The 25,635-nt window shown below is 44.9% G+C and overlaps 1 protein-coding gene across 1 annotated transcript in view; it reads right to left on the bottom strand.

Annotated features, from left to right (window-relative positions):
* Positions 1-24,629, bottom strand: part of ATP8B4 (ATPase phospholipid transporting 8B4 (putative)) — a 113,975-nt gene extending 89,346 nt beyond the window's left edge. The window contains exons 1-6 of the mRNA XM_083712493.1: positions 24,423-24,629; positions 19,749-19,853; positions 17,289-17,357; positions 14,428-14,486; positions 8,130-8,243; positions 5,774-5,872 (exon numbers count right to left, since the gene is read on the bottom strand). Of these exons, the coding sequence (XP_083568619.1) occupies positions 5,774-5,872; positions 8,130-8,243; positions 14,428-14,486; positions 17,289-17,316 (300 nt within the window). The 5' untranslated portion in view covers positions 17,317-17,357; positions 19,749-19,853; positions 24,423-24,629. The remainder of the gene's footprint in view (positions 1-5,773; positions 5,873-8,129; positions 8,244-14,427; positions 14,487-17,288; positions 17,358-19,748; positions 19,854-24,422) is intronic.
* Between the last annotated feature and the right edge of the window lie 1,006 nt (positions 24,630-25,635).

The following is a 25,635-nucleotide window of genomic DNA, read 5'->3' on the forward strand; positions in this document are numbered from 1 at the left end:
TAAAATGCGTAAACCCTTTCCAAACAAAGCAGAACAATATAAATTATTGCCCATACCCAAAAAAGGTGCGCCCACAAAACACGTTAAGTGTAAAGAGGTGTGTCATCAGAATATGGCAGAAGTTGTACAATGAAGATGGTAGATGCACTTCCGTGGAGAAGGGGTCCCACAATTTAGGGACCATCTTGAAAATTAGAGGCTTTTGCCCTCGTGATATATTGCAAAGCTGCTACTTAAAGCTTTAGGAAGTTAAATGTGAAAAGACTGGGGAGAAAATTGCTCCCCAAAGTGCTGTTTCCAGAGTGGGCAAACTCTAGCGGCTTCCCTTTTCTAAACTTGAACTTTCAGACACATTTATTTCATCTATGAATCACTTCCCATGAAGCATCCCAAAGCAATTTGCAATATAACAAAAACACATATAAAACACTTACAAATGTTAAAAACAGCTAAAACAATTGCATATACAGCGAGGTCAAACTGGCCAGCTTGTGGTCAACCTTCAGCAACAATAATCCTCAGAGCCAGTTCAAGGCTTTTTGCTGCCTGAGGCCAGGCAAAAATTGTCAGCCTCATCTATCATGGAGCATGGTACCCAAAGCAGGCCGATGTATTTGGGCACCTAATGCAGAAAACAATAATAATCAGGAATCTTTGCTAGCTAAGGAGTAAGGTCTACTCATGAGGGCACTACTCCTCACAAGGGCACCATCCAGCAGGTGGAGACATGAGGTCCCCCAATAAAAATTCAAGGAGGGAGCCGGGACCTCTCAATACCCCAGAGCCACAGCAGGCTCCACTGGACCTACCCACACCTGTGACCGGCCCCACTGGGGGCTCTCCTGTAGCTGTGACAGGCCCACTAGACCTACCCACAGCCACAGCAGGCCCCCTCAGGCCTCCCCACGGCTGTGGAGAGTCCCATCGGACCTCCTCCTGCCATGAGATGCCACACACACACACACACACAGAGAGAGAGAGAGAGAGAGAGAGAGAGAGAGAGAGAGAGAGTTGGGCAGAACCCAGTGTGTGTGACTCCTCATGTGTAGTTTGTTACTCTGAATGAAGTCTTAGCTTTTGGACAGGCACTCTAGCACCTAACTACAGCCTGATGTTGTTGCTGCTGCTTCGGCGATCCCTCGCAGCCGAGTAATATTGTCTTCCATAAACATGGTTTTAACAGTGAGTCCGTAAGTGACACTGGAGGCCAGTTCTGGATCCACACGTCCTTCCACAGTGGGGACATGGGGTTCCAGGCAGGAGTTCATCATGGTGAGGGTTTGCCAAGTGTGCCTTCCTCTTAGCATGTTTCTCCCTTTTGTCCTGAATTCGAATGTCTTTAAAACCCATGTCACCTTTGGTGTTCTCCAATTAGAGCGCTCGCAGGCCAGTGTTTCCAAGTTTTCAGTGTTTATACTACATTTATTTTAGATTTGCCATGAGAGAGTCTTTAAACCTCTTTTGTTGATCACCAGCATTATGCTTTCTGTATTTTAAGTTCGGAATAGAGTAGTTGCTTTAGAAGATGATGATCAGGCATCTGCACAACATGACCAGTCCAACGAAGATGATGTTGAAGAATCATTGCTTCAACACTCGTGATCTCTGCTTCTTCCAGTACACTGGCATTAGTTCACCTGTCTTCCCAAGCAATGAATAAAAATGTTCGGAGACACGGTTGATGGAATCTTTCGAGGAGTTGCAGATGGTGTTTATAAGTGGTCCATGTTTCACAAGCATACAGTAAGGTTGGTAGTAAAGGTAAAGGTAAAGGTACCCCTGCCCGTACGGGCCAGTCTTGACAGACTCTGGGGTTGTGCGCCCATCTCACTTAAGAGGCCAGGGGCCAGCGCTGTCCGGAGACACTTCCGGGTCACGTGGCCAGCGTGACATCGCTGCTCTGGCGAGCCAGAGCTGCACACGGAAACGCCGTTTACCTTCCCGCTGGTAAGCGGTCCCTATTTATCTACTTGCACCCGGAGGTGCTTTCGAACTGCTAGGTTGGCAGGCGCTGGGACCAAGCAGCGGGAGCGCACCCCGCCGCAGGGATTCGAACCGTCGACCTTTCGATCGGCAAGTCCTAGGCACTGAGGCTTTAACCCACAGCGCCACCTGCGTCCCTAAGGTTGGTAGTACAATAGCTTTATAAACAAGCATTTTGGTTTCCCTGTGAATGGCCCAGTCCTCAAACTCTCTACAGCCTGACACTAAACCTTCATGTGCCAGTGCTCTCTTGGGCTTGGGCATGGCTCAACTTCCATGTCTGCCTCTGAGCCCTCAATAGCAGCCAAATGGAGCTGAAGTACCACAATGCCTAACAGTCCTGGTTCTGCCTCACTGTTGCCTAACCTCACCTGTCCCTCAGTATCATGTGTAGGGAATCTTTGGCCCTCCAGATGTTGCTTAACTACAGCTCTCATCAACTTCAGCAAGCATGGCCAAGGCCCAAGGATTGTGGAAGTTGTTGTTCAGCACGATCTGGAAGAGCAAAGGTTACCTGCACCAGTTCCATATGTTTCCCTTCAGGAAGGATGAGGTCGTCCTCTGAAGTAGACTCCTTTAGTGGGTGCCTGATATGCACCATAGAAAGAAAGAAAGAAAGAAAGAAAGAAAGAAAGAAAGAAAGAAAGAGGGAGGACCCACAAGGTAACCAAGAATTACTCAGGCACAATGTGGAGTCTTCTTGCAAGCAAGAATTGAGGGACAGATGCAGGCTGATGAACCATTGAGACACTAATCACTCAAGCAGCCGCCAGTTTAGTTGTTGACTGCAAGGCCCTCATTTCTATTGCTTTGCAAGATCAAAGGTTTGCCCTGTTGCAATGCCAGAGAATATTTCGCAAAACCACAGAACTGTTTCCCACTGGAGTCAAGCCAGTGGATGCGAAAGAAAAATAACCCCACCTTCCTCAGTTTTAGCTCCACGTTGCTCATCTGCCCTAGAACCTTACTAAATATTATCAGAATATGATGCAAGATCTTTTTAAGAAGAAAGACATTTAAGAATTTTCTTAAAAACCAAACGTGTGTTTCTTCCACTACCCACTGTTGTCTGGAAATGCCCTAGCAAAGAAAAAGACCAAGGATTTTTTTACTTTTAATGGTTTCCTCTAACTCGCTTCAATTTGATGTATGTTTATTAATGGAATCCTCAAAGCCCCGGGGAGGATTCAGTGAAGAATTCAAGTTTCTTCATCTCCCGCTGAACTGTTTCACAACATCCAAAAACTCCCAGAGAAATCTCCCAATGAAATGCCTGTTTTTGCAGAACTCCTACCCTGGTGCAAAAAACCAGAACACCCTCCAAACAAAACCCAGAAACATGCTGAACTACAGCTCCCACCAGCCCCAGCAAGCTTGGCCAATGGCCTAAGAGTTGTAATTCAGCAACAACCAGAAGACCAAAGGTTACCCCCACCTACTATAGACTATGACTCCATCTGAACTTATATACACACCCACACATACACACCCATATCCATCATCTATCTATCTATCATCTATCTATCATCTATCTATCATCTATCTATCTATCTATCTATCTATCTATCTATCTATCTAATCTATACACACACACACACACACACACACACACACATTTGTATTGGTTTTTTTAACATATCATTTCCAACAATCATTTAACATAACTTCTTATCTTACACAATATTGTGACTTCCGTCAGCAACTTTTGAAGATTTTCCGTTCTTTATCGCTTGTTCTGCATGTCTTAATTTCTCTATTACTTTTAATTGTCCTTAACTAATAATTCTCATCATAGTCTTTCTTGCAATGTTTCAAATAATCCTCCTTACAGAACTTCTTGCAATCCTACTAGCGTAATCTGTTTATTACAATTGCATTTCAAATAGTTCAAATACTTACTCGTCTTCTAAGAATCTCTGATCCTTCAGGTTTCGAATCCTTCCTGTTAATTTGTCTAATTCTGCATAGTCCATTAATTTCATTTGTCATTCTTCTTTCGTCAGTAATTCTTGACTCCATCTGAACTTCATCTACACTACTGAGTTCTCTGTGAACGCAGTATTCTGGCTGATCCCAGCAGGCTTGCTCTGACCGCCACTCAGCTGATCCGTGGAGAAAGCAAAACTCCTTTGCCAACACACAATCAGAAGCACACTTTAAGGCTCCCAATTGTGCATTGGCAACTGTAGGCCTGTCTCTCCCATTCCTGATTTCACTCGTGGCATCAGGTGCAAGACAGGTGGGTGTGGTTTGCGGTAACTGTGCCCCTGAAGGACCAGGTGCGCAGCCTGGGAGTCATTTTGTACTCACAGCTGTCCATGGAGGCGCAGGTCGATTCTGTGTCCAGGGCAGCTGTCTGCCAGCTCCATCTGGTATGCAGGCTGAGACCCTACCTACCCACAGACTGTCTTGCCAGAGTGGTACATGCTCTGGTTATCTCTCGCTTGTACTACTGCAGCGTACTTTACGTGGGGCTACCTTTGAAGGTGACCCAGAAACTGCAACTAATCCAGAATGCGGCAGCTAGACTGGTAACTAGGAGTGGCCGCCGAGACCATATCACATTGGTCCTGAAAGACCTACATTGTCTCCCAGTATGTTTCTGAGCACATTTCAAAGTGTTGGTGCTGACCTTTAAAGCCCTAAACGGCCTTGGTCCTGTATACCTGAAGGAGCGTCTCCATCCCCATCATTCAGCTGGACACTGAGGTCCAGCGCTGAGGGCCTTCTGGCAGTTCCCTCCCTGCAAGAAGTGAGGTTACAGGGAACCAGGCAGAAGGCCTTTTACGAAAACTATACCATTCAGTATTCCATTATTACATCCATCAAAACTGTTGAATTTAGCTTAACAAGCCCTTACAGACGGCCTTTCTTGAAGTGAGACAATAACCTATTCCACTTTTTTTTTAAAGACCAACACAGCCACCCCCACCCCTGGTAGGGGGTTTGTGTAAGAAGGAAGGAAGGACCAGACTGGTCTTTCATTGTGGGTGTATTCTGCAACATGTTCTTTACACAACAGTAGTACGTTTGTGGTAGATTTATTCTGCTTTACTTTGTTCTGCAATGCTACCATAGTAGTGTTTTTTGGAGGTGCTATAGCACAAAAAAATCCGGCCAAAAATAAACCACAACATTTACAGCATAAGAAGTTACATTAAATGCTTGTAGTTTAATGGTGATTTTTTTGGACATAATGGAGATGTAAAAGATTTGGATTATTATAAGAGATGCAGGAGGAAATGATTAACAATAGGACCCGCAAAGGTTGTATGTTGGATATGTGATTGTAAAACTGTAATTTGAAACACACACACAGACAGACACACACACACACAAGTTACCGGATTTCAGCAAGAAGTTACAAGATGCCTACTGACTGAAAGTGAAGCAGTCTGACTGCCCCCAAAACATTTGCAGAAACAATATTGAGGGCAGGATCCTGACAGCATCAGGAGCACAAATCATCCCAACTGCCCAATGAAAAAATATGTCAGGAGGGAAACATACTCTATGATATGTCATAACCGTTTTTTCATCAGTATCTTTTTTTTGTGCAAAAGCAGAACATTTTTGAGATTTTCACTCTTCTTAAAATAAAAAGACACAGAGGGGAGAAAGACCGCATAACATTGCAAACTAAAACCTTGCTGTGAATCCCACTGTCAAAATCAGTATACAATGGTTAGGGTATGGATACAGAGGTGCTATACCTTTTAGGCAGCCATCTTGTGATAGTGCATGCAATACAAAAAGAGGGGGGCACCAGTAAATTACTGCAAAGACTTACGTAGTCGTCTGTGGCATCTTTGACAGCTGTAATGGTTAAAACCAGCGCTAAAGGAACAATGGTAGCAAACCATGATAAGGAGGATACATCTGGAATCAACTGTAAGAGAATGATTAAAGGGTTTTTTACGTGAGGACAAGTAATATTAAGAAAGCCTCCTATAGTTTCAAAGAAATCATAGAATTCTATGAATTCACCAATTCATAGAAATTGGTGAAATGCCAATTTTCACCTAGAGAGTGAGCCTGTGTACATACCGTACATTTAAAGCGCACCACACACCCAGAAGAATAATGGGTACTTTAGGTCCGTTCACCTTTTATCCGGTGGGCGGCATTGCACCCAGTCAACTGAGCCTCAACAGTTTTCCGGCGTAGGGGTGGAGGTGTGCGGCCTCCCCTTACCTCACATCACAGCTGGCTATGTCATCTGTGCTGCGGACAGCCCTAGCTAATCTGCTGCCTGGGTGGGTTTGGCCGCAGGCCATTTAATGGTGAGACGGCCGGCCGGCACCCTCTTTGTCGCCCCTTCACCAGATCACCCTACCCACCCACCCACCCTCTTTTCATGCTTTGCTCTGGTATGACCTTGCTATGGCAATAGTCGGTCGCCATGTTGTTGGGGCCGGGTAGGAATTTTTTCCACTTGGCAAATTGGCACCGGCCATTTGGTTTTCACCTACCTAGGAGCAATCATCACAACTTTTATAATAATAATAATAATAACTTATTATTTGTACCCCGCCCATCTGGCTGTGTTTCCCTAGCCACTCTGGGCGGCTTCCAACAAAGACCAAAAATACACTAAAATGTCATGCATTAAAAACTTCCCTGAACAGGGCTGCCTTCAGATGTCTTCTGAATGTCAGGTAGTTGTTTATCTCTTTTGAAATCTGGTGGGAGGGCATTCCACAGGGAGGGCGCCACTACCGAGAAGGCCCTTTGCCTGGTTCCCTGTAGCTTTGCTTCTCGCAATGAGGGAACCGCCAGAAGGCCCTCGGCGCTGGACCTCAGAGTCTGGGCAGAATGATGGGGGTGGAGGTTAGACTTTTGTGAGGTTAGGCACTGGGTGAGCCTTTGTTTGGTTGGAGGGGAGGTTGTTGCCTCGCCTGCCCCTCCTCAGTAAGGGTATCCTGTTAGAGGCATCTGGGGTGTGAATACTTTCCGAAGCCTGGACATGGGTTAGGGCCATGCCACTACCCCAACGGGGAACCCCTCAGGGTGCCCCTATTTGATGTAACTCATAGGACACCCCCTATTGGTGGTTTACCCTTAAGTGGACTCCCTGTAGACAGGCAGGAGTCAAGATATAGCCTGGCTTCACCGCAACACCTAAGCCAAACCACTCAACATCTGTAACCAATGAAGTTGTGGCCTATTTGAACCCACAAACCAAAATACTCTGTGTCAATGTGATTTATTGTTTTCCTGGGAACTTGGCTTGGGTGCCTTGGCACGCAATTGATCACCTCACAGAGCTACAATTCCCAGCACCCTCAACAAACTACAATACTCGGGCCCTTTGGGGGATCATCAGCATCTAAAAGAGTGAGCTAGGTTGCAATAGCCACAGGTAAGTGATGGAGAGCAATAGGCCAAAGTTTGGCATAGCGAGATGTGGGAGTGGGATGGAAGAGGCAGGCTGGAAGTTGGGGACAGAGAGATATGTCTTGTTCTGTGCTGGATCCTAAGCTGTGACTAACGGAGACACAAGGTCTTTTGGGGTGTTAATGCTGTAAGCCCCTCCACCCTCAGGTTGTTAATAAAACCGTATGTACTGAAGACACCAGTCTCCGCTGACCTTCATTCCAAGGAAACTGAACCCTGGATAAGGAATTGGAACCTCTGGAGCAGTGTTTCCCAAACTTGGGTCTCCCACTGTTTTTTTTAGACTACAATTCCCATCATCCCTGACCACTGGTCCTGCTAGCTAGGGATGATGGGAGTTGTAGTCCGAAAACAGAGGGAGACCCAAGTTTGGGGACCCCTGCTCTTCACTCAGAGTCTCATCACTCAAAGATCAGGGTGGCACATAATAATATACAGTAGTACCTTGGAAGTTGAACAGAATCCATTAAACTTCCGAAACGTTCGACTTCCAAAGTGCAGCTTCTGATTGGCTGCAGAAAGCTCCTGCAGCCAATCAGAAGCCACGGAAGCCCCGTCAGACGTCCGGCTTCCAAAAGAACATTAGAAAACCAGAACACTCACTTCCGGTTTTTGATCGTTCAGTCAGGATTTGGAACGTTCGACTCCCAAGGCGTTTGGGAGCCGAGGTACAACTGTACACAGTTTTCTCTTTTATAACCATTGCCATTAAATTTGCCTTTGAAATAAAAACAGATATTTAATATAACCTGTAAAATCAGGAGGAACACGAAATAGGCGTTGGCAACCCGCTTGAACTGCTCAAACAAGTTGATAGGCAAAAAGGTCAGAACGTTGTACTTGGATGTTTGGATGCGATTGTTCTGAAAAATACGCAAGAATAGGGGTGTTGGAGATTTAAAACTTATTAACACGGGAGAGCAAAAAATGTATACATTAAACAGATAAGTCAGAAAATGTACCCTCATCCAACTCTACAATTTTTATGATTCTGCACCAAAGTTTGGCAACTGGCTAATGGTTATAGACTTAACGATAAACATAATAAAAATGTAATTCTTAATTTATGCATTTACTATTTTGCATATAAAAAGCCAAAGCACTGAGCAATACAAAATTTACAAAATATATAATATATAAACTTTAATCATCATTATCATCATCATCATTTATAAAGTCCCTTAACAGCTAGTGTCAAGACTGCCACAATATAGGGAAGGGTTAAATGTCCCCCTCCTGCTGTGGTTCTGATAAAAATTGGGGGGGGGGTAGGAACAGTAGCAGAAACTGCTTGTATTCTCTTGTTTGATTTCCATTTCTCAGACAAACATGTGAATTGTGGCAATTTCTGCTTCTGTTTCCCACAGAGCTCTCCAACATCCCTAATTACGAGTCCAGCATTATTTCCCCCAGATACCAGAGGTCAATTGTCAGAAGAAAGCCCGATTCCTGTATCACCAGACCCTTCCTTTGCTAAAGCCGCCTCCTTTCCTCCTGTTGGCAAGCCTCTGCCCTCATAGAAGGTGCTTGACAACAAGCTGTGTGCATACCCTCCAAAATTTCTCCGATGAAAATAGGGGTGTCCTAAGGAAAAACAAACCTAGACAGCATCTTAAAAAGCAGAGACATCACTTTGCCGACCAAGGTCCATATAGTTAAAGCTATGGTTTTCCCAGTAGTGATGTATGGAAGTGAGAGATGGACCATGAAGAAGGCTGATCACCGAAGAATTGATGCTTTTGAATTATGGTGCTGGAGGAGACTCTTGAGAGTCCCATGGACTGCAAGAAGATCAAACCTATCCATTCTGAAGGAAATCAGCCCCGAGTGCTCACGGGAAGGACAGATCCTGAAGCTGAGGCTCCAATACTTTGGCCACCTCATGAGAAGAGAAGACTTCCTGGAAAAGACCCTGATGTTGGGAAAGTATGAGGGCACAAGGAGAATCGGACTACAGAGGACGAGATGGTTGGACAGTGTTCTCGAAGCTACCAACATGAGTTTGACCAAACTGCAGGAGGCAGTGGAAGACAGGAGTGCTCTGGTCCATGGGGTCACGAAGAGTCGGACACAACTAAACAACAACAACAACAAGGAAAAGCAGGATATCCCAGGATCAAATTAGAAACCGGGGTGGCTTCTGTAAATCTGGGACGTCCCTGGAAAATAGGGACACTTTAGCCCAGAGATGGAAAGAAGAAACTATCCCGACCAAGAAAGAATAGCAAACCAAGTTGATGGACTATGCTGAAATCTCAAAGTTAACTGGAAAGCTCAGGAACCAAGAAGACAAGAACTTTAAAAAGAGAATGGGGGAAAATTATAATTTATTTAGGAGACCATTGTAAGCAGATGAAAGCATTAGCAGGAATCTAATCTCACTTGCAAGGTAACAAAAATTATGGATATCTCGGATGGATAAAAAAACGTGGCTAATGGAAAGATATGCAGTTGTAAATGTTGATATTAGGACCCACAGAAGGGATTGGGGTGGGGGAGTCTTGAGATTCAGAGCAATCTCTTTATATGGATTTGCAGCTGAATTTGTTGTGTATTTATTTCTTTTTAAAATCAAATAAAAATATTTTTAAAAGAAGAAGAAAAGAAAGTAGGGACACTTAGAAGGTATGTTGAGCCAGCACTGACAGCTTAGACCAGGGGTCAACAATCTTTTTCAGCAGGGGGCCAGTCCACTGTCCCTCAGACCTTGTGGGGGGCCAGACCATATTTTTTGGGGGGAAATGAACGAATTCCTATGCCCCCAAAATAACCCAGAGATGCATTTTAAATAAAAGCACACATTCTACTCACGTAAAAACACCAGGCAGGCCCCACAAATAACCCAGAGATGCATTTTAAATAAAAGGACACATTCTACTCATGTAAAAACACGCTGATTCCTGGACCGTCCATAGGCTGGATTTAGAAGGCGATTGGGCCACATCCAGCTCCAGGCCTTAGTTTGCCTACCCCTGACTTAGACTCAAACCCCTTGGAGGAGTGGCTGTTTGTTTGCCCAGTCCAGGGACTCCTCTCGCTTGATGTGATAAAACTGAGCCTGCTCAGATCTTCAGTCCCAAGGAGGCACATTGCTTGTTGCATCAGCATCTTGGCATACGCATTCCACCTGCTGTCACTTTTATCCCTTGCCTAGTCTATGTGCTGCACTGATTTGAGCCACTCTTGTCAAAGATGAAGGGGATCTAAATGTAACCAATAACAGATTTTTATCAGGAAAATATATCCCAAAGCCAAATCTAGTGGCCCCACCCCACCCTCTACTCCCTGGTAGCTCATAATAAATCCACCCAACCACTACTTTCAGACTAGACTATCTTGATGCTGTTTCTCATCTAAATAATCTAAAGCACTTTTAGGAAATTAAAAAGACTATATCCATGATCAACAGTTGGACTTAAGGTTACGCAAAGCTTCCGCAGCCGAAATAAATGTCTAGACCTAGCAAAGTGCAGAGATAATTGGCCTTACAGACTCACTTCGGGATTTGTCGGGAACAAACGCGGAAATCTGGCACTGGCTCAAGCGATAGTACAAAGAAATCTGCACATGTTATACGTGCTCAGAGTAGCCCCTGTCTTCAGAGTCGGCACAGTGATTTAATTTCCTTTAGGACATCTGGTCTTTTAATGAGAATGTAGTGATGTTGCATGAACCGGTTTTACAAGCTGCCTGGTATGGCGTGTTGCATAACAGACTTCAAACTCTATGGACTTCGTTCCAATCCTCACTCAACGATGAAGCTTACTGGATACATTGGTGTCTCCCAGTCAGTGGCGTAGCGTGGGGGGGCGGGGGGGGCGGCCGCACCGGGCGCAACATCTGGGGGTTAGGGTTAGGGGGCGCAAATCCACGGGTTAGGGGGCACAAATTACTTGCCTTTGCCAGGTGCTGACAACCCACGCTACGCCACTGCTCCCAGTTACAAACTAGGTCATGGGGCAGGAGGGGGCTGTATATTGGGTTGCTGCAAGCTCGTTAAAGGAAGTTGGGGTGCAAATGTAATGAATAATAGGTAAAGGACCCCTGGACAGTTAAGTCTAGTAAAAGGCAACTATGGGGTGCAGCGCTCATAATAATAATATAATAATAATTTATTATTTATACCCCGTCCATCTGGCTGAGTTTCCCCAGCCACTCTGGGCGGCTCCCAAACAAGTGTTAAAAACAGTAGAGCATTAAATATTAAAAACTTCCCTGAACAGGGCTGCCTTCAGATGTCTTTTAAAAAAAAAGATAGCTGCTTATTTCCCTCACATCTGAAGTGAGGGCGTTCCACAGGGTGGGCGCCACTACCGAGAAGACCCTCTGTCTGGTTCCCTGTAACCTCACTTCTCACAATGAGGGAACTGCCAGAAGGCCCTTGGCGCTGGATTTCAGTGTCCGGGCTGAACGATAGGGGTGGAGACGCTCCTTCAGATATACAGGATCATCATACAATCATCTTGCTTTCAGGCCAAGGGAGCTGGCATTTGTCCACAGACAGTTTCCGGGTCATGTGGCCAGCACGACTAAACCGCTTCTGGCGCAACAGAACACTGTGACAGAAGCCAGAGCACATGGAAACGCTATTTACCGTACCTTCCCATCACAGTGGTACCTATTTATCTACTTGCACTGGTGTGCTTTCGAACTGCTAGGAACTGCTTTTGAATCCTGATGAGCAGAGCAGGATTTAACTCATCCTCTCACCTCAGTATGACTGCACACCCCTGATGGGAACAGGCACAGGTAGCCAACATGACTTTTAAAGAGAGAAGTGAATAAATAAAATACACTGTTACAGGGAATAGATTCCGTTTTCAGGATTCTCGTCTAGAGAATGAACGTCTAAGATGAAATAACTTCCGAGAGGCCGGGTTTGTGGTTTTTCCCTGAAGTGTTGTGTACATATGCCTTACTAAACTTGAAGAACTTCCCTTTGAAAAGAGGTTGCAGCACTTGAGACTTCTTAGTTCAGAGGAAAAGTGAGTTAAGAGGTGAGATGACAGAAGTTTATAAATTTATTCAAGGCTTTGGAGAAAGTGGTACATGCCCTGGTTATCTCCCCCTGGTTGCAGCTTCAATCCCTGTGTGGGACAGCTACATATTCCTGTTGTTCTAGATCAGTGGTTCCCAACTTTTTTTGGCCATGCCCCACCTACGCATCTCTAAAATCCTGATGCCCCCACACCCCATGACATATAATTCTTATTATTCAAAAAGTGAACTCCTAATAATAATAATAATAATAATAATAATAATAATTTATTTGTACCCTGCCCATCTGGCTGGGTTTCCCCAGCCACTCTGGGCGGCTTCCAACAAAGATTAAAAATACATTAAAATGCCACACATTAAAAGCTTCCCTGAACAGGGCCGCCTTCAGATGTCTTCTAAATGTCAGGTAGTTTTTTATCTCTTTGACATCTGATGGGAGGGTGTTCCACAGGGCAGGTGCCACCACCGAGAAGGCCCTCTGCCTGGTTCCCTGTAACCTCACTTCTCGCAATGAGGGAACCGCCAGAAGGCCCTCGGCACTGGACCTCAGTGTCCGAGCTGGATGATAGGGGTGGAGACGCTCCTTCATTCTTGAACTGCCCCTCTTAAAAATAAAATTACCCCATATTATGAACCATGGTTCTAGATGATTCTCAGGGTCCCTTCCACCTCTACAATTCTATGATACTTTTGATCAGCAAAAGGGGGGGGGGGGTTTCAGCAGAAAAGCTAGCTGACCTTAGCAGTTCACCTTCAGCCTACAAGATTTTCAATCAAGTAAGAAACACTAGACTAATTCTAAAAAATGCCTTGACTCTTAAAATGTCTGGCCAGTCCAGTCACAAAACTCAAATAAAAACAGAACCATTAATGCTGCAGTTCCCAACTGGTGGTCCACGGACCCCAGGGGATCTGGATAACCCACTCAGAAGGTCCGTGGCACCATGCACATAACTCGTGCTTTTTTCCTTTAAAAAAATGTTTAGGGGTACTCTCATTTTGGCTCAGGAAAATCACCATTTTATTGTTCAAATCAGGGAAAATTAATACAGTAAATCGGGTCCTCCCTTAAAGAGGGCACGTGTTGTGGTGAGACCTAGCAACCAAACCCTGCGTTGTGGGTAGGTAAGATTGGATAGCGACAACACCCAATTGGTAGGTCCCTTGAAGCTGGGTGCAATCTGGCCAATGGGATGTAGTCCAAACAGTTTGAGGGACCTATTTATGCCCATGCACGTGACCCAGAGCTTCCTCTTTCGGCGCGTGCATTCGGAACACCCGCCCCCTCTCCCTATTTTTAGGGCTGTGTGCTTGACCTTGCTATGCCGTCGTGTGTCGTCTGTCATTGGGACAGGGTCACAGCAGTAATTTTCCCCACTTTGCTGATTGGCTGTTACCATTTGGGTTTCGCCTGCCGCGTAGCAAATCGTCACAACTTGTAACGTTGCGGATAGGCTCTGGTTCAGGTGATGGGGATGGGAGAATGCTCCTGCCATCCCTATGTGAAGGGTATTCTGTTAAAGGAACCCAGGGACTCGATGGTTTGGTCAACCCCTGTGAAGGGGTTTTGCCCATGCCAGAGTCCAGGGGGGCATTTGGGTGGCGGAGATAGCCTGTTTCTGGCTTTCTGCTTATCCAGGTGTTCACCCTTGGCTGACCTATGATGGAACCCTGGATCAGTGCTACCTGCATGGCAGGGAGCTAGTCGAACCAGAGCCTATGCAACCAGTCACTTTCTGTAATCAATAAAGTTGTGGCCTAAATTCCGCCAAAAACCAAACCAAAATTTGAGTCTTGTCTGAATTTATTTAAGGGGGAGGTTTAAAGGTCTGAACATGCAAATGGACAAAAGGCAAAGATTCACAAAATGTTTAGGGGTATGCGTACCCCTGCATACCCCCCAGGAAAAAAAGCACTGCACATAACAAAAGCTACCATAGAGATATCAACATTTTCAAAAGTAGCTTGAAAAACAGGGAGTCTGCAATACTTAGCTAATTGGAAACCACTGACTGGTGGATGTTTCCACTATCAAAACACTGTACTTACTGCATACTGAAATTTTTCATTATATTCACGATTATTGGCTTTCACTCTCCGCTTCTCCTCTGAAAAATTAAAACCCATGAAAGCATAAGAAGGCAAACCAGAGTACAGTTTCTGTAAAGAAAAGTTTTCTTATTGTTTCCTATTCTTCCATCCTTCCTTCCTTTTAAATAACTTTGTCGGTTGCTGGGCTGCCACTCAACCTCAACCATCAACCTCAACCAGTTCCATGCTGGCTGGCACTGATGGGAGTTGTAGTCCACTGCGACTGAAGGGCACTTGGTTTGGGAAGGTTTGGGAAGGCTAATTTAAAAACTCAAATTGCTCTGCAAAAATAGTTTCAGTTTTTATTTCTCATGTGCACCAGGAGATCTGCAGTAAAGAAGATAAAGGGAAATGTAAAGAAATGAAACCTAAAACTATGAGTGGGACAAGAAACACACACACACACACACACACACACATCTTGCCAAACTTGTGGCAAGAAACATTGTGGTGAAAGGTCTGAAGGACATGGGAGATAATTTCACAAGTTGAAAATGAATGTCTAGATGAAATAACCTCCGAGAGACTGGGTTTGTGGCTGATAATTTCAGCACAGCCAGAATATATAAATAGTGGTAGTCATATAATTTTTGAAACATTTAATTGCATTGGATGTTATAATAAATATTGAATTTTATAACAAAATGATCACCACTTTTAACCTGTGGCCCTCCAGATGTGATTGGACTTAAACTCCCATCAACTCTGAGCACGACCTTTTTCCATGTTTAAGATGTTCTGGCTTCAACATGCTTTGTGGAGCCAGTGTGGTGTAGTGGTTAAGAGTGGTAGACTCGTAATCTGGTGAACTGGGTTCGCTTCCCTGCTCCTCCACCTGCAGCTGCTGGGTGACCTTGGGCCAGTCACACTTCTCTGAAGTCTCTCAGCCCCACTCACCTCACAGAGTGTTTGTTGTGGGGGAGGAAGGGAAAGGAGAATATTAGCCGCTTTGAGACTCCTTCGGGTAGTGATAAAGTGGGATATCAAATCCAAATTCTTCTTCTTCTTTGAGGCCAAATGAAGGCATTAGCCTTGGACTCTAATAGGCTGTTGCTCAAGGGAACCATGTGGTACCATCAACCCTGGTCAGAGTTTATTTACTTGTAGTTTTGTCCACCATTCCTGCCTTCCATTGTCACAGAGACAGAAGCGGAGATCGGAACCTGTGGCCCTTTATATTCATCGGACTACAGTTCCTATCTGCCCCAATGCTCAGGACTGATGGTCTCACTAGAAGGCAGGTGCTAACAATGATGTTGCCTCTGTGTTTTTAGTTGGCACTGAGAAAACATCACTGTCAGCACCAGCTTTATTATGGGATGTGGGAGAACATCCTACAGACTAGGCACCACTACAGAAACGGCCCTTCTCCATAAGTGGGGTTTTGATGGGGTGGAAGGTTCGCAGGCTAGGAAGGACTTGCTCACAAATTTATTGACAGCTGCACGAATTATTACAGCGAGGAAGTGGAAGGGGCAAGCAGAATATAAAATGGAAGAATGGTATAAAGAGGTGTAGGACATAGCTATTAATGATAAATTACAGTGGTACCTCGGGTTAAGTATTTAATTCATTCCAGAGGTCCATACTTAACCTGAAACTGTTCTTAACCTGAAGCACCACTTTAGCTAATGGGGCTTCCTGCTGCTGCCGCACCGCTGGAGCACAATTTCTGTTCTCATCCTGAAGCAAAGTTCTTAACCTGAAGCACTATTTCTGGGTTAGCGGAGTCTGTAACCTGAAGCATATGTAACCTGAAACGTATGTAACCTGAGGTACCACTGTAAAGGTAAAGGTAAAGGACCCCTGACATTTAAGTCCAGTCACGAATAGCTCTGGGGTTGCGGCGCTCATCTCGCTTTACTGGCCAAGGGAGCTGACGTTTGTCCGCAGACAGTTTTTCTGGGTCATGTGGCCAGCATGACTAAGCCGTTTCTGGCGAACCAGAGCAGCGCATGGAAATGCCGTTTACCTTCCCGCCAGAGCGGTACCTATTTATCTACTTGCACTTTGACATGCTTTCAAACTGCTGAGTTGGCAGGAGCAGGGACCGAGCAACGGGAGCTCACCCCTTTGCAGGGATTCGAACTGCCAACCTTCCGATCGGCAAGCCCTAGGCTCAGTGGTTTAGATCACAGCGCCACCCGATAAATTAACATGCGCTATTAAGGTAAGACAGGGAATACACAGGAGAAATGATTTTGAGGAGAATTTGTAGAATTTGTACTGTTAAAACGGAAAGGGATCAAACCATCACAAGAGGTGTTGGAATTTTGGGAGGTTGGATAGCTACAATGGAATGGTCTCGGTGGTGGGGTGCACATTTTTATTCTTATTTATTTATTCTTATTAGTTTGTCAAAATTAAAAAATGTATAAAATGTAAATAAATGCATAATAATAATAATAATAATAATAATAAATTATTTATTATTTATACCCCGCCCATCAACGGAGTGAGCTCCTGTTGCTCTCTCCCAGCTCCTGCCAACCTAGCGTTCAAAAGCATGCCAGTGCAAGTCACAGAGTCACAGGCCTCTTATTCATGATCTTAGCAATATGCAGTGGGTTTTTTTTTCTTACAAAAATGTTTAGGGGTACTCTCATTTTGACTCAATAAAATCACCATTTTATAGTTCAAATCAGGGAAAATAAATACAGTAAATGGATAAAAGTACAATGATTCACAAAATGTTTAGGAGTATGCGTACCCCCAGGAAAAAAAGCACTGGCAATACGTAATTTCAGTCACATTTCTTCTGCTGACAACTATACAGTTTCTTATACCACACGCACAAACATATTGAACGGATTACATACCTACAAATTTCTTCTTTCTACAGAGCATTATAACACCAGCTTATTTTCCACAGGGTCCCAGTATCTGCCCTGAAGAAAAACAGTACGATTTCAGAGGCTGGCAATATTCAGGAAGAAAAACTGTAACGCCCGAGTTCTGTGCAATGAGAGTACCTTGAAAAGTTATTTGCTTCTGAGAATCAAAAGTAGAACATTAGCTACTTTGAATTTTGCTTGTTTTCTTAAATTGGCACCCTTAACTTGGATTCCAAAATCTGCACCTTTTGTTCTTTTAGTGCTGTTATCTTGGCATAACAGCACCAAGGGGCTTCTGGCGGTTCCCTCGCTACAAGAAGCCAAGTTACAAGGAACCAGGCAGAGGGCCTTCTCAGTAGTGGCACCCACCCTGTGGAACACCCTCCCACCAGATGTCAAAGAGAAAAATAACTATCAAACTTTTAGAAGACATCTGAAGACAGCCCTGTTTAGGGAAGCTTTTAATGTTTAATAGGTTATTGTATTTTGGTGTTTTGCTGGAAGCCGCCCAGAGTGGCTGGGGAAACCCAGCCAGATGGGTGGGGTATAAATAATAAATTATTATTATTATTATTATTATTATTATTATTATTATTATTATTATTAAACATAGCGAAGGAACCGCCAGAAGGCCCTTGGTGCTGGACCTCAGCATCCAGGCAGAACGATGGAGGTGGAGACGCTCCTTCAGGTATACTGGACCGAGGCTGTTTAGGGCTTTAAAGGTCAGCACCAACACTTTGATGTTTTGTCGTGTTTTTAATATTCTGTTGAGAGCCCCCAGCCAGATGGGTGGGGTATAAAAAATAAATTATCATCATCACCACCATCATCATCTTGCGTGTTAGGATTGAGGGCAGTGTGGGGCATGTACCTGTGTGTGTGTAAACTAGCCTACTGTACAATGGTAAAATCTGCAATCATTAGCCTGTTGGGCTAAAGAAAGTTCCCTACTATTTATGCTCTGCTTGGCTTGTTTTGTTTTTTATAGAAAATAACCAGAGATGACCAAAAGTGTTCAGTGTGTGTGTGTGTGTGTGTGTGTGTGTGTGTGTGTGTGCACTGAGATGCTTTTAATAGAGCAAGCCAATGTGTTTTCCAAGATGGGTCATACCATCAGAAGATACTCAGAACTGTGGTAAAGAAATGGTCCTGCTCTGCGGGTGACCTGATCCGATTTTCCACAGTTAAGCTTGACTCTTCTTTGAAACATTTTTTTTAACAGTTCTTGGTTATTAGTGAGGGTTTTTATTGAGAGTTTTTTCCAACCTTCAACATTTAGGAGTTTAATCATGGTCGGCTAGCATGTAATCAGTTTATTTCTTAGGAAACATTTATAATATAATTTTCTGGCTGCGAGATCAAAGTTAGCTTCTATTCAAACCTCAATTCTGATAATAAGTTCATTTGCTGCAAAGTACTTCACATTTGGATATACACCAGGCTAACAACCCTTCTCACAACACCACACAAACAGTTACTCCTTCAGGATAGCAAAATATTTATATATATTGATCATTCCAATTATTCACCAACAACATCTGATTGGCCACTGTGAGAAAAGGATGTTAGCTAGACTGGGGTGGGCTTTTGTTCTGAGCCAACAGAGCTTTTCTTATGTTCCTGAATTCCATAGAGGGAAACTCATTTGCAGCACGCACTCTTTGGATCAAGGCAGAACGCTTCAATTCCTGTGAATATTGCAAGTGTGGCATAATAATTAAGAAGGTTGGACAAGGACCTGGCAAAGCACAGGATTTGAATCCCCTCTCAGCCATGAAACTCACTGGGTGACCTTGGAGCCAGTCACCATCTCTTAGCATAACCTACCTCACCGGGTTGTTGGGAGGGTGAAATGGGAAGGAGTAGAACCATGTACAGTGGTACCTCAGGTTAAGTACTTAATTCGTTCCAGAGATCCGTTCTTAACCTGAAACTGTTCTTAACCTGAAGCACCACTTTAGCTAATGGGGCCTCCCGCTGCCGCCACACGATTTCTGTTCTCATCCTGAAGCAAAGTTCTTAACCTGAAGCACTATTTCTGGGTTAGCGGAGGCTGTAACCTGAAGCGTATGTAACCTGAAGCGTATGTATGTAACTGTACAGTGGACGCTCGGGTTGTGAACGTGATCCATGCAGGAGGCACGTTCGCAACCCACAGCATTCGCAACTCGCAGCGCCACATCTGTGCACGCGTGGGTTGCGATTTGGTGCTTCTGCGCATGTGCAAAGCACGATTTAGCGCTTCTGCGCATGCGCGAGCACCGAAACCCGGAAGTAACCCATTCTGGTACTTCTGAGTTCGGCATGGTGCGTGACCCGAAAACACGCAACCTGAAGCGCCTGTAACCCCAGGTATGACTGTACCTTGAGCTCCTTGGAAGAAAAAAGGTGGCCTATATATATATAATGAATAAAGAAGTAAATAATAAATAAACAGCTTACCAAAGCAATCTAGATGGCTCTGTAGAGAAAGCTCTCCAATGCCATGCCATGAGGACAACATCTCCTTCACTTTTCAGAGATCTTCTAGTTTCCAAAAGGTCCACCCTAAGCAAGGAGAGGAAAGGAAAGTTATCGTCTGTTCAGTAAAAGCCCTGCTTCTACTTCTTACATTTCTGCAGTATAAAAACTGAAAGTGCTACTGGAGAGAGAGAGTGCAAAGTGTGCACTTGAGTCCAAGCATGTTGTGGTGCCCTGCTCCAAAATAAAACATTTCTGAATTGTCCTTCCACAAATTGCACACAAAAAATGGCATAAAGCTTACACACACACAATTCAGCACCTCTATGCCACCTTTCTGGTGTTCCGAACACCATATTATTATCTCAATAATAACCTTTTATATATAGGGGGCCTACATTCTGCATGTGCAAATGGCTTTAGATAGCTATTAGGTCCATAAATTACCATATACCATATATTTAATACATAAAAAACAGTGACAATTTGTTGTTGATAAAGGACAGCTGGACATATAAAGGGCCCCATTACCTTCAGTAGCTTAGGGCCTCATCAAACCTAAATGCGGCCCTGACAGGATTGCTCCGCACAAGTGCTATCCCATAGACATTTCCCTGGGAGCAAATCTTGCTGAACCTGACAGGGTTTACATGTGACAGAGTAAGTGGGATATATAAAGGTAAAGGGACCCCTGACTATTAGGTCCGGTCATGGCCGACTCTGGGGTCGTGGTGCTCATCTCGCTTTATTGGCCAAGGGAGCCAGCATACAGCTTCTGGGTCATGTGACCGGTATGTCTAAGCCGCTTCTGGCGAACCAGAGCAGCGCATGGAAATGCTGTTTACTGGAGCAGTACCTATTTATCGACTTGCACTTTGACGTGCTTTCGAACTGCTAGGTTGGCAGGAGCAGGGACCGAGCAACGGAAGCTCACTCCGTCGCGGGGATTCGAATCGCCAACCTTCTGATTGGCAAGTCCTCGGCTTTGTGGTGTAACCCACAGCGCCACCCGCGTCCCTAGAAGTGGGATATATACCTTTGATGAAATGAGGGTTCCCTGCATTCACACACCTGAGATAACATGTGCTGCATTTTGACTGTGAGACAACTCTCACACTTTTTCACCTGCTCGGTCCTCCATTAGCTTCATGGACAAGCTCCACCAAGTTCCATTGTTTGTTTGTTTGTTTTAAGTTTTTATTTATACTTTTCAAATTCATGCATTTCATTAATTTTACAACCATTTTAACATTTCCAAGTCTGACTTCCTTCCCCCTCTTTCTGCGGTTCCTTAAATTTATTTTTTAATACCTTCTGTATATCCAAATTCATTCAATTTGCTCATTTAATTATCTACTTTAAATATAAATTCTTATGAAGTTGCAGGTAATTATTACAGTAATCCTACGATATGCTGAGCTCCATTGCCGCCCCTTGCAAGAGTTTTCCAACTCCCCATTTTTTGTGTTGTGAATTTCTTACGCCAACAGCCCTGTCTGTGTACAAATGATTCTTTCAATGAAATATGGATTTACTGGAGGAAGGGAAGAATAAAGCCTTCTGCAGTTTTGTCGCATACATATTTCAAACCACATCTCTTCTTTTTTTCAACAGGTGACTAACAGCACGACCTTAACCTACTCATAAGGAAGTCCCACTGAATACACTAGGGATTACTCCCAGGTAAACAGGGCTAGGACTGCAGCCTACATCAACAAAGGCAGCCCATTACAATTATAACTCACCGAGAATTAATCAACCCAGTCTGGAGGACACAGTCCTGTGCAAATACAGTCAAGTAATTACAGGTGAGAAGGAGCAGCTGTAAGCTAGGCTGACATGGGGATTAGAGGCAGAGCAATTAACTTGAATTGACTACAAGGCAGCAGGTGTTAGACCCAGAGGTCTCATTTCAGGGTTTGGGGAGGGGGGCAACAAAGAGATTTCAGGAAGTAAGAAACAATTCCAAACAGGGAAGAATGGCAAGGTAAAATGCTAGATTATGCCAAAATGGCAAAACTAACTGGGACCATAGCTGTCAACTTTCAGATTTGAAAATAAGGGATCAGCAGACCACAGAGCCTAGGACTTGCCGATCAGAAGGTCGGCAGTTCGAATCCCCGCAACGGGGTGAGCTTCCATTGCTCGGTCCCTGCTCCTGCCCACCTAGCAGTTCAAAAGCATGAAGTGCAAGGCGATAAATAGGTACAGCTCTGGCAGGAAGGTAAATGGTGTTTCCGTGCACTGCTCTGGTTCGCCAGAAGCGGCTTAGTCATGCTGGCCACTTGACCTGAAAGCTGTACGCCAGCTCCCTCGGCCAATAAAGCGAGATGAGCACCGCAATCCCAGAGTCATCTGCGACTAGACCTAACAGTCAGGGGTCCCTTTACCTTACCTATGTCACCCAGCCACAGTGGTTTGTTAAGGGTGCTAGGAATTGTAGCTTTGCTAGATCCCAGGATTCGCTGCCAGGTTCCCTGTAACCTCACTTAGAACCTTTTATCAGATTTGTTCCACTGTAACATCAGGCCCTTCCTCAAAGGACCTTGGGAATTGTAGTTTAGTCAGCAATAAGCATGTCAAGACCTTTCCATGATTAGACATTTCAAGCACTATTTACAGAAGCGCTGTTCCCATGGTGCTGTGGTAACTATTAAACTGTTTGTGCCTGCAGGGTAGATATACCTACAGACCATGGTTTCTAGAAGAGCTGAAAGAAGTAAACAGAGACGTTGTTGATTGCAGCAAGCACACGGACTTCATTTCTCCCCCATCAAAAAATATTTCATGATGAAAACCAGGTTTGGTAGTGGTTTGTGAATGCATAGCAAACTGCCCCGTACACTGAGTTAGACCATCTAGCTCAGTATGGTCTACACAGATTTGCAGCTGCTCTTTAGGGTTTCAAAAAGGTACCCTGCTCATCCCTACTGAGTGTTCCCACTAGGACAATAGCTGTGTACGCACTGTGTCTCAGTCTAAAGCACATTCCAAGCACATGTACCCCCTTTAAGAATTCTGGGCAATGCAGTTCACAGAGTTACCATTCCAAGCAAACTACAGTGCCCAGCTCCAGGTTGCGAGCGGTGCTGTGGTCTAAATCACTGAGCCTCTTGGGCTTGCCAATCAGAAGGTCGGCAGTTTGAATCCCCGCGACGGGGTGAGCTCCGGTTCCTCTGTCCCAGCTCCTGCCAGCCTAGCAGTTCAAAAGCACAGCAGTGCAAGTAGATAAATAGGTACCACTGGGGCGGGAGGGTAAACGGCGTTTCCGTGCGCTCTGGTTTCCATCATGGTGTCCTGTTGCACCATAAGTGATTTAGCCATGCTGGCCACATGACCCGGAAAGCTGTCTGTGGACAAATGCCGACTCCCTCGGCCTGAAAAGCGAGATGAGTTCTGCAAGCTCATAATCGCCTTTGACTGGACTTAACTGTCCAGGGGTCCTTTACTTTTTTACCTTTACAGTGCCCAGAACTCTTTGAGGGGTAGGAAGATGCTTTCAAAGTAAAGTGTGTGCTGCAAATATCTGTTTCTCCACTTTTATTCTTAAAGGTAAAGGTAAAGGGACCCCTGACCATTCGGTCCAGTCATGGACGACTCTGGGGTTGCGGCACTCATCTCACTTTACTGGCCGAGGGAGCCGGCGTACAGCTTCCGGTCATGTGGCCCGCATGACTAAGCCGCTTGTGGCGAACCAGAGCAGCGCACAGAAACACCATTTACCTTCCCGCCGGAGCGGTACCTATTTATCTACTTGCACTTTGACGTGCTTTCGAACTGCTAGGTTGGCAGGAACAGGGACCGAGCAATGGGAGCTCACCCCGCCACGGGGATTCGAACCGCCGACCTTCTGATCAGCAAGTCCTAGGCTCTGTGGTTTAACCCACAGAGCCACCCGTGTCCCACTTTTATTCTTAGCCCACCTTAAATTACTTTCCTATACCTTAAAAGAAAATTTAAAAACTGGGAGCATAGGACAAACAAAGGAAGCTGCCTTCTACCACTGGTCCAGCTATTTCAATATTGTCAACTTTGACTGGCAGCTGCTTTCCCTATAGGCCTTTAGACAGGGTTGTCTCCAATCTCTACTTGGAGATGTCAGGGCTGAAACCTGGGATTTTCTACATGTGGAAGCGGTTGCTTTCCCACTGAGTTTTGGCCCTTCCCCTTAAACTGTAATCAAAACCAAGCTGGATGGAGGACAATGTAGCAATTCTTCCGGAAACTTAATAAGGGGAGATATTGTAACTTAGTAGGAAAGCTCATGCCTTAGACCCAGAAGGTCCCTGGCATCTCCTGGTCCGTGGTATCTATCCAGGGGAAACCCTGGCATCTCCAATTAAAAAATCGCATCACAAGTTACAAGAAAGACCCTTTGCCTGAGACTGCCAATTGAAGACCACAAGACTGGCCGGATTTGTCCAGAAGATGGACAAATCTGGTATGGAATGAGGCAGTTTCCTACACAATTGGTCTTAATTGCTATCAAGAAGTATGGGTGTTAGTTTTAATATATAGATATATAGGCACATCAAAGTGGCTTCATAAAAATAAAACATACCTCTCTCTGTCTTTCTGTCTCTCACACACAAATTCTGGGTCTGGAAGGCATAAACTTTAAAATAAGGAGATGTGTGGGTTGTTTTTGCCACTTACCACTGGAGAAGCGCGTGCAGGAACCATCCTCACCTATCAACAGACCAAGGGCTTTGGTTGCAAGAGAGCAACAACAGGAAAGTACAAGGCTGGATGCGAGATTAGAAAAAGGCAGATGTGCCGAGCGTGGAGGGACAGCTGTTTCCCACGCAGCTGCAGTTGGCACTCGGCGGTTGCTCATAGTGCCTCACCTGCTGCTAACAACCCACAGAGTGTTTCAGGAAGCATGCCCTGGGAGTTCCTTTTGTTCCGACGCCAAGCGCTCAGTGTATCGCCCGCAGCACAGCTTTTCTGCACAGAGTCCGGCAGAAACTCAGCCAGAAGATAAGAAACCAGGGATGCAGACAGGTGGGGACCCTCAACCTGCTAATTAATTAACTTGTAGCGTTTGCTGGAAGACATGTTTCCCCCCAACCCCACTTCCTCCCACCCAAAAAAAGTGTTTACCAGAGCAAACGGAGAAATTGCAAGCAGGAACAAAGGCAATAATGATGTGCAGCAAACTAATTGAATTATGCCAACTCTCTCGCAGAGGGAGGCATTAATCCTTTTCTCTGGCAACGTTTTCAGCAATACTCTCAGACCTGGGTTTATCAGTCCTGTTTATTCTGCTGAAAGCCATTCAATAAGGAGACTGCTCAACTGAAATATTAAGGAATTGCTGCCTGCATTGAGTGTAGAAGAGCCGCCCGTCTGGGCCCACCAGGTGGGTGATAACAATAAGCCCTGCTCCTGTCTCCAGCCTGGCTCATTCACTGCTGAAAGATTACTGTGATGTGTTATATGTAGGACTGCCTCTGAAGACGGTTTGGAAACTTCAGCTGGTGCAGAATTCAGCAGGCAGGTTGCTCACTGGAGCAAGACAGTTTGAGCATATTACACTGATCCTGGTCCGACTGCACTGGCTACCAATTAGTTTCCAAGCCCAATTCAAAGTGCTGAATCATCTTCTGAAGCCCCCTCCTCGAGAGGGTGACAACACAAGAACGGGGCCTTCTCCGCAGTGGCTCCCCGTCTGTGGAATTCTCTCCCCAGGGAAGTTCGCCAGGCACCTTCATTATACACCTTTAGATGCCAGGCAAAAATGTTCCTTTTTAAACAGGTCTTTGGTTGATCCAATTTGCATCCTATGCCCCTTTCAAATGTGGGGGTTTGGGGGGGGGCTATTGGGTTGTTTTTGTTTTCATTGGGTATTTTGTGGTTTTATAGCATG

The sequence above is a fragment of the Podarcis gaigeae genome, assembly GCF_964106915.1.
Source record: "Podarcis gaigeae genome assembly, chromosome: 14".
NCBI classification, from domain to species: domain Eukaryota; kingdom Metazoa; phylum Chordata; class Lepidosauria; order Squamata; family Lacertidae; genus Podarcis; species Podarcis gaigeae.